Raw genomic sequence first — 9,620 nt, forward strand, 5'->3', positions numbered from 1 at the left:
TAGAAATGAAAAAAAAAAAAAAAAAAAAAAACATGTATAAAGGAACGGACACTAGTTTATACTGACAACAACAATCATTTTATCTTCTGCTGTAGAATCACAGTGCTGCTGTAATCAATAATGTGAATCTAACTCAGAGATTGGGCTCTAAATGAGTTCAGCGATTTAGATCAAATAATGATTATGTAAAAACATAACCAACACCACCTGATTATCTTTTAACTTTGCTTGTCTGGTTGGTTTTAATGCAGTTAAAACTGCCCAAACAAAATCTAATATTAAAAAGTCAAGGGTCAAGAGCTCAACTAAAACAAACCCTGACCTCGATGATGGTAACTTAAAAATTGTGATTTTCTCCTTTGGTGATTCTGCTTGTTATCATCAGGTGTCTTCAATAATGCTCAATCATCACTCAATTAATCACTTATTTATCTCATTAATGCTTCAGTGGGTAGAATAAAAATATGGCAGGACTTTTACTCTTTGGACCCTGGATTACCCAACTCTGTCCATGTCATCATATAACTCCAATACATCATATCTTCATTGGAAAGCATATATCTCCTCTTTTTTGCTGCCATCTTGTTACTCTTAACTAGGTTAAGACACCTCTCCAGCTCTCTTAAATAATTTAAGAGCTAAGACCTAGTCTTGACACTTAGGAACCTTTATGAATGACTCTTATTCTTACGTCATTCTTAGAATTTTGACATACTTAAGACTAAAATTTTACTCTGAGCGGCTTTATACATATGGGCCCTGATAAATGCCAATTCTCAGTGCCCTTAATGCACACTAAATGCACACTGTCTCTAATATTGCTTCTGAGCAGTATTTGCGGCTAAGCATATCCCACCATTCATCACATTCAGGAACTCACGTGGTGTGAAATCGCAAAATGTTGAGAAAAACTTTCCAGGTTCTTTCTTATGATGTTTTGAATTCAAACCGCTTATCCTCCTTTTAAATGTATAAACAAAGTTCTGGCATGAAACTCTAATGGGCAGGCTAATAGGTCCTTTAACTCAACCTACTCATAATCACATCATTATCTATAAGAGACAGATGATTGGTTCGTGCTGTATTTGTAGCCAATGAGCTTGTGCTCAATCTTCAAATACATGAGTTAGCATTTGTCCAAGCAGTGCAGCATGCTACAGAAATCTAAGATTAGTACATGGGTTTTTATACTACATCACTGTGCGTTTTTGCGTAGTCTACTCTATCGATTCCTATGTCACGTCAACAGTCCTGTTTTATCGCTTCGATAGAATTACTAAGCATATTATCAGCTAGCTCATATGCAATGTTGTATAAGGATACAGAGACAAGCTGCTCAAGAGCGCAAAAACAGAGTATACTATACAGATATAGTATATGTAGGCACAATTGGGATGGTAATTGGCCCTGGGGTCTTTGCCAGTGATAATCCACCCTTGCTGCCAGTAATATGATTTGGTGAAAATTCCCCCTTTTATTGCTTTGGTTAGAAAGCACATGCTAAAATCACAAATGTGATCATGTTTTATCGGTGTAGTGATGGTTCTCAGTGTTACTTACTGAACTGATCTGGATTCTTTAAGAACAGGCAACAGATTCTGAAGAACTTCATCTGCTGTATTTTGTGCTCCAATAAACTGGTTTAGATCAAAAACATCCATCTTCTGCTCTGATGTCAGCAACACATAAACCAGAGCTGACCACTGTGAAGATGAGAGTTTGGTTTCTCCTATTTCTCCAGATCTCAGATAATCTTGGATCTCCTTCATCAGGGAATCATCACCCAGTTCATTCAGACAGTGGAACAGACTGATGGATCTCTCTGCAGAGCGACTCTCTCTGATCTTCTGCTTGATGTACCGAACTGTTTTGTTTTTGCTGTAGGAGCAGCTTCCTGTCTGTGTCAGAAGTTCTTGTACAAGAGTTTGATTGGACTCCAATGAGAGACCAAGAAGAAAACGCAGGAAAAGGTCCAGATGTCCATTCTTACTCCGTAAAGCCTCATCCACAGCTCTCTGATGCAGCTCAGATAATGATTTTTTTTTCCAGTTTAAAATCTTAGATGACAGACTTTGTTTATTTTTTTCAAACACATTTCTTTTCTTCTTTGTAAAGGAGAGATGTGCATATAGAGCTGCTAGATGTTCCTGAATGCTCAAATGAACAAAGCAGAAGACTTTCCCCTGATACAAGCCCAACTCCTCTCTAAAGATCTGAGTGCAAAATCCTGAGTACACGGATGCTTCTGTCACATCAATGCCACACTCTCTCAGGTCTTCTTCATAGAAGATCAGGTTGCCTTTCACAAGCTGCTGAAATGCCAGTTTCCCCAGTTTGACAATCATGCTATTATCCTTTACTTTCTTCTCATAGTCCTTCTCATGTTTGATGTTGGTCTGAATGATTAAGAAGTGTGTGTACATTTGAGTGAGAGATTTGGGAATCTCTCCACTCTCTGCTTGACTCAACATCTTCTCTAGAACAGTGGATGAAATCCAGCAGAAGACTGGGATGTAGCACATGATGTGGAGGCTCCTTGATGACTTCAGGTGTGTGATGATTGTATTGGCCAGACTCTGATCACAGATTCTCTTCCTGAAGTATTCCTCCTTCTGTGGGTCACTGAAGCCCCGTACCTCTGTAACTCGATGGACACACTCAGAGGGGACTAGATCAGCCGCTGCTGGTCTGGAGGTGATCCAGATGAGAGCAGAGGGAAGCAGATTCCCTGCAATGAGATTTGTCAGCAGCACATCTACTGAGGCTGATTCATATATATTACACAGTTTCACTTTGCTCTCAAAGTTCAGAGACAGACGACATTCATCCAGACCATCAAAGATGAACAAGACTTTATATACATTACTGGATATTTCCATTTCTTTCATTTCAGGGTAAAAGACATGAAGAAGATCAAAAAGACTGAAATTTCTGTCCATCAAGTTGAGCTCTCTGAAAGGAAGTGGAAATATGAGATGGATGTCCTGATTCTCTTTCCCTTCAGCCCAGTCCACAATGAACTTCTGCACAGAGACTGTTTTTCCAATGCCAGCGACTCCCTTTGTCAGCACAGTTCTGATGGGTTTGCCTTGTCCAGGTAAAGGTCTAAAGATGTCACTGCATTTGATTGGTGTGTCCTCTGTTGCTGCTGTCCTGGATTGTATCTCAATCTGTCTCACCTCATGCTCATTATTGATCTCTCCACTTTCACTCTCTGTGATGTAGAGCTCTGTGTAGATTTCATTCAGGAGTGTTGAGTTTCCCTGCTTTGACGTTCCTTCATACAGACACTGAAACTTCTTCAGAAGATTTGATTTGAATCTGCTTTGGATCAGTTGAGAGTCAGGACTGAAAGATTTAAATAACAGATTAAAATATAAATGAATAAGGTGAACATGATATTAAATATCTAATTATCCAGAAATGTTTCACCTCATATTAATTTTTCCCTTAAATGTTACTGGGTCTTCCATATACAAGTCACCTTCCATGGACTCATATCTCAGCTCTGCTGGACTTTAATAGAATAAAGATAATGGAATTTAAACAATTCATATGGTTGATTTTATATATAGATAAACTTCACATAGAGAATCTATATACCTATAAATGTTGTACCTCAGATCAGTTGATGTGTGAATTCCATTAAATGTTATTATGTTGTCCTTAGACCAGTCACTCTTCATGGATACACAGCTGGACTCTGATGAGTTTGATCTCTGCCTGTGGAAACAACATTAATAGAGTAGAGACATTAGAATACAGATAGAATTGAAATGACAATTCACATGGTTGACTTTACATGCAGATAAACTTTACACAGATAACCAATTGTAACATAAGTCCATTGGAGGTGAGTATTACTGAACTCAAGTGCAGTTTCTTTATTACCATAAACGTGAACTAAATACAAAATAAACATGAACTTGACTTGACATAAACTTGATCAAAAACCATGAAACAAGAACCTCACCAACAATGGGATGCACGGACAAAGCTAGACCAAGGAACAATGAAACATGAGGGCTATTTATACACAAAACTAATGAGCAAACTAGGGACACCTGTTCACAATCAAACAATGAGCCAATGAAAACAGAACATGTTCACGCCACCTCGTATTTACCAGAATCTTGAGATGACAACACGTGACGACGTTTTCGGAGCTGTTCACATCCTCGGACTGGGAATTATACGTTTCTATGGCACCACCATCAACGCCTAAATGAATCTACAGTGGTCAGGTGGTACAGCAGCCACATGGTACATGTGGGAGCTTTCAGAAAACTCCCAGCTTACAACCTGTGATTATGAGCTCTGAGGACGTGAACGCTTTTTACGAGCCAGAATCTCGTAGTTACAGTAATTACGATATGGTGCGAATGCACCTCGAGACATGATCAAATGAGGTCAAAGAAGTCACATGACAGGAACATGAAACATGGCTAAGGCAAACTACAAAATAAAAGTAATGGAAAAAAAACACTGTTTCTTTACAGAAATGTTGTACCTCCGATTATTTGATGTGTGTTTTCCCTTAAATGTTATTATGTTGTCCTTAGACCAGTCACTCTTCATGGAAACACAGCTGGACTCTGATGAGTTTGCTCTCTGCCTGTGGAAACAACATTAATAGATATTAGAATAGAGATAACAGAATTGAAATGACAATTCATATGGTTGACTTTACATGCAGATAAACTTTACATAGATAATATGTAACATAAGTCCATTGGAGGCGAGTATTACTGAACTAGGGATGGGTAGTTTGATACCCAGTGTCGACACATGTCTCGAGTTTTTGACACACTAGTGCACAGACAAAGCAAGACCAAGGAACAATGAAACATGAGGGCTATTTATACACAAAACTAATGAGCGAACTAGGGACACCTGTGCACAATCAAACAATGAGCCAATGAAAATAGAACAGAGTATCACATGACAAGACAAAGCAATGAGAACATGACACATAAGACAAGGGGAGCACATGATCAAATGGGGGCAAGGAAGTCACATGACAGGAATATGAAACATGGCAAAGGGAAACTACAAAAAAAGTAATGGAACAAACAAACAAACACTATGTTTCTTTACAGAAATGTTTTACCTCTGATCAGTTGATGTGTGTTTTCCCTCAAATGTTATTATGTTGTCCTTAGACCAGTCACTCTTCATTGAAATACAACTGGACTCTGGTAAGTTTAATCTCTCACTGTGGAAACAAAAATTTATATGGTAGTGACATTAGAATAGAGAAAACAGAATAAAGACAATAGTTCTTATAGTTTTTACATGTAAATAAATTTCACATCTTGTCTATCCAATAGAAATGTTGAAGATTGCTGACATTGCACCAGGATAGTGTTACCAATTGTATAGAGCTGGGGTCTCCAATCTCGGTCCTGGAGGGATTTAGCTCCAACTTGCCTTAACACACTGCCTGGAAATTTCTAGTATGCCTAATTAGTAGGGATGTCCAGATCCGATCACGTGATCGGAAATCGGGCCCGATCATGTGGTTTCAGACTCGATCGGAATCGGACGTTACCTCCCGATCAGGACTCGGATATATATGTATATATATTCTCATTATTTTAACACATCTATAGTGATGCGGTGGCACAGAGTTAGGCCTGTTTCACACTGCAAGCGTAAGCGGCGCGTGAGTAGCGCATATTTTTTTCAGCGTGCATGTCAACCAACGGATGCATTCACACAGGCAGCAGGAGCAGCTCGTAAAGCGTCAGGCAGGAGCGTCTCGGCACCGAGTCTATCCCTGTGTCTCAATCAGCTCCCTAGGTCGTGAATCAGTATATAATGAAAGTGAATGTGGCTGATACCCTGATCAGTGCCCTGACTACTGAACTAGGGAGCTGATTGAGACACACGCTGCGCTGCTGACGCGTAATTAAAGTGAAAGCACACTTTTGATGGACAAAATAAATATAATTTCACACAAAAAGTGTTCAAAATGCACACAATACGCATGTCTAATGTGTTTTAACAAGAATTTGAGTATGACAGAAAAGAAAATTAAGAATCAAAAATAATAATAGAAGATTTACCCATTTAAACTTGTTTTTTATTATTCAGTTTGGGTTAAAGTATGGTGTATTATAAAAAACTAAAGTAAACTAGCCAGAAAATATGACATATATATAAACATTATTTTAGTTATTACACAGACTGCAGCATACCCAAATCAAACCAAATATATTTGTTTTTATATTAGCCTTTTTTATATTTACTGTTGCACTAAAGTGAAGTGAAGTGAACAATTTATGTTATTTATTACTTGATTGTTCAAGCTACCTCACAGAAGTGCTCTGTTTGTAATTAAATAAAAAATAAGGAACGTCCTGGATCTGTTTTTTTTCGCTCTTCTTTATTCTTTTTTTGATGTATTATAGAAGTATCGGATCGGGACTCGGTATCGGCAGATACTCAAAATCAAATGACTCGGACTCAGACTCGAGGGCAAAAAAACCTGATCGGGACATCCCTACTAATTAGACCTTGGTTAGCTGGTTCATGTGTGTTTAATTGGGGTTGGAGCTAAATTCTGCAGGACAGTGGCCCTCCAGGACCGAGTCTGGAGACCCCTGGTATAGAAACACTCAAGGTACTATATATTTGCATAAGAATTTGAGAAGACCACTCAGAACACATTTACATTTAGAAATTTAGCAGACAATTTTATACAAAACCATAACAAAAGCAATTTGTCCAGGAGCCAACAATATTCATATTATTCAACACCTTAACCATTTCAAATGCCCAGATCACCGCTATGTGAAATACAATGCATTTTCTATAACAAAATGACCATATGAAGATTTTGATGTACAGTACCTGTGTCCTGGAGAAAAATCTCCATCACAGAATGTCTCTTTGTCCTCCATGATTCATTAAATCTTCATTGAGCTGCATCTGATAAGTCACACTGACATACAAAAAGAATTTAAAATTCTTTACAGAACAGTGCAACCTAAATGTTATAGAAACCATACCAAAAATCATGTAAACAAAACATGACAAACAGTTTTGGGTTACAAAAGACATCATACTAAACTGCAACTATATCATAAAGACGTCAACTGTGTCATTACTGGATAAATCAATGATTTTGAACTGAATGAATGACTCAATGACAAATACTGTATATTTTAACAATAACTTGTCGCCACCTACTGGTATAATGATGTAATTAATAATAGGGGATTTAAAAGGTGATTTAGTCTATTTTGATTGCTACCGTAAACATCAGTTTATATTGAAATATAAACTTTTATCCCAGTAGGCTACTTCTGTGATCATGTTTAATTACTGTCACAGAAATAATGATACTGTGTAGCTGAAAAGACTATTTGTACATGACAACTGCTCTCATTGGCTCAGCGGCAGCGCCAATGCAGATTTGAATCGCTGTGATCTTAGTTACTTGACAAATGTTTAATAGTTGATCATGATCATGTCTGAATCGAGATTTTTTAATCATGTTTAATCATGCAACTCTGCAGGGTACAAGGGTGCTAAAGAAATCTTAAGAAAAATGTGCTCTTACTAATCCAATAGTGTATGATTGCAGAAAAAAAAATGTTTGAATTATATATTGATGAAGCAACAGATTTTGTGTGAAAATAAATCCTAAAATCATTTGTTTATAAATCTTATAAATGTATGAGGTGGCAAGCAGAGCCTTTTACTCCACACATGGGTAAGGCTCACCAGCATGGGGCAAAAGGCACAAAGTATTTAGGCTATACACATACTTAACTAAAATATTGTTTTTAATAATAGTTGATCAAAACAATCACTTTAGCAAAGTTTTTACTATATTCTGTAGGCCTATTTTGATATATATATATATATTTTTTTTTTGCCCTTACGGTCTACAAACAAGTTGATGATGCTGACTGTGCCACGGTCTCGTTTGAAGTTAAAAGGTGATTGTGCCTTTTCGGATGCCGTTCCACGTCTGTGGAATGATTTGCCGGTTTACATAAAGTTGTCTTCCCGTGTTGATGGTTTTAAAGCCTCACTGAAGACATCTCTTTTCTCTCAGGCTTTTAAATCAGTGTCAGTGTAATGTTGTGATTGAATGCGTTTTCTTGTTGGTCTATGCATTCTATTGTATCGCAGTCTTTTTGTGTTTAAAACTGCAGGAGCTGTTTTAAATGTGCTTTAGAAATAAAATGCCTTGCGCCTTGTTCAATAAATATACTGTCATTCAAATATTTTAATATAAAAATATAGTAAATATGATGGTTTCATATGATTATCTAAGATGGACACCCAAATTAATATATGATATTTACCGTAATGTCAACAAATGTAAAAGTCAGCCGTATTATCATATTAATTAGTTTAGCACCAACAGCAGCATTTTACCCCAACCATACTTTTACATATTCTTCTGTTATTGAAAAACTGTTGCTTTTATTAACAAAACTGAAAATCATAAAAAAATTAATTTGTCTCAAAATATATTAAATAATTTGACCGTGACATCTTGAAGAGACCGAGTGAAAAACGCTACAGTTGCTATAAACGCTACTACTACTCTTATTATTGTTATTATTATTATGCTTATGCTTATTATTATTATTATTCACTTGTTTTTGGTAAAACTAAATATATTCTAGATGTGGTTTCTAGAAGGATGTGGCGTCTAAACTGTCCCCGACATATGAAAATTTTTCCCCCAATAACCGTATGCGTAGGGCTGTATGTCAAACAAAAAGACAATTAAGATAGGCCTGTGAATAATACCAAGAAGAAATTAAAATTTCGTTAAGAATTGTTAAATGTTAGGCTACTTTATGCATTTAATGGTACATAAGGTAATAAGGAAGTCCCTGTGTGCACCTGAACACTCACCTTGATCAGAATATAAGGTTGACACGTTCTCAAAAAAATCCTGGTGTCCCATCAGAAGCACGTTAATTCCTGCGTAAGCAACTCTTAGCAGCACTAGTCACTTTGATGGTCTGATTTAAAGAATCTTGATTCCGTGTGTAAAATGGAGTCTGTACAAAATCAGTTTATGAAATTCACTTTCACTCTGACAGCGAAATGGTGCCAGTCCAAAGTCCGTGTTGTTTAGCCTACGCGTCTTTGACATTTTTAATCATGGCGTGAAAAAACAACGGTTATTGTAAAAGCTACGTTGAATAACAAAACCTGAATTAGAACCATAGCCTATAGCCTACACAATTTTTCATTTTATTTTACTGTAACCGCCAGAACCTGTTATTTTGACCTTTATTCATATAGGACAGAGAAGAAAGAAAGAGACCACAAGCGGGAACGCAATGATTTGGGGCGCTACACTCGAGGGTAGGCCGTTTCATATGGTTTTTAGAAAAGATCAGGTTAGGGTAGATCGACATACCTCAGGTTAGAGTAGAAAATTAAATGCAAATGATTAAATGCGTCATCAATTTTATATAGGCTACCTTTTTTTAGGCGTGCAAAATGATATTTTGAGAAACTATTTTTATAATCATACAAATACACATCCCAGCAAGCAATAGCCGTCATTTCACCGTCTCGGTTTACTATAGACCCGATATAGTCCATCTTATGTGTAACCCACTTTTAGCCAAAATAATCTT

The 9,620-nt window shown here is 36.9% G+C and overlaps 1 protein-coding gene across 1 annotated transcript in view; it reads right to left on the reverse strand.

Moving 5' to 3' along the window:
* The window catches only part of LOC125275847 (NACHT, LRR and PYD domains-containing protein 3-like), a 28,773-nt gene extending 21,827 nt beyond the window's left edge, over positions 1–6,946 (reverse strand). The window contains exons 1-6 of the mRNA XM_048203155.1: positions 6,856–6,946; positions 5,111–5,215; positions 4,511–4,615; positions 3,619–3,723; positions 3,433–3,516; positions 1,561–3,348 (exon numbers count right to left, since the gene is read on the reverse strand). Of these exons, the coding sequence (XP_048059112.1) occupies positions 1,561–3,348; positions 3,433–3,516; positions 3,619–3,723; positions 4,511–4,615; positions 5,111–5,215; positions 6,856–6,905 (2,237 nt within the window). The 5' untranslated portion in view covers positions 6,906–6,946. The remainder of the gene's footprint in view (positions 1–1,560; positions 3,349–3,432; positions 3,517–3,618; positions 3,724–4,510; positions 4,616–5,110; positions 5,216–6,855) is intronic.
* Between the last annotated feature and the right edge of the window lie 2,674 nt (positions 6,947–9,620).

This window comes from Megalobrama amblycephala, linkage group LG9 (genome assembly GCF_018812025.1).
Source record: "Megalobrama amblycephala isolate DHTTF-2021 linkage group LG9, ASM1881202v1, whole genome shotgun sequence".
Lineage (NCBI taxonomy): Eukaryota > Metazoa > Chordata > Actinopteri > Cypriniformes > Xenocyprididae > Megalobrama > Megalobrama amblycephala.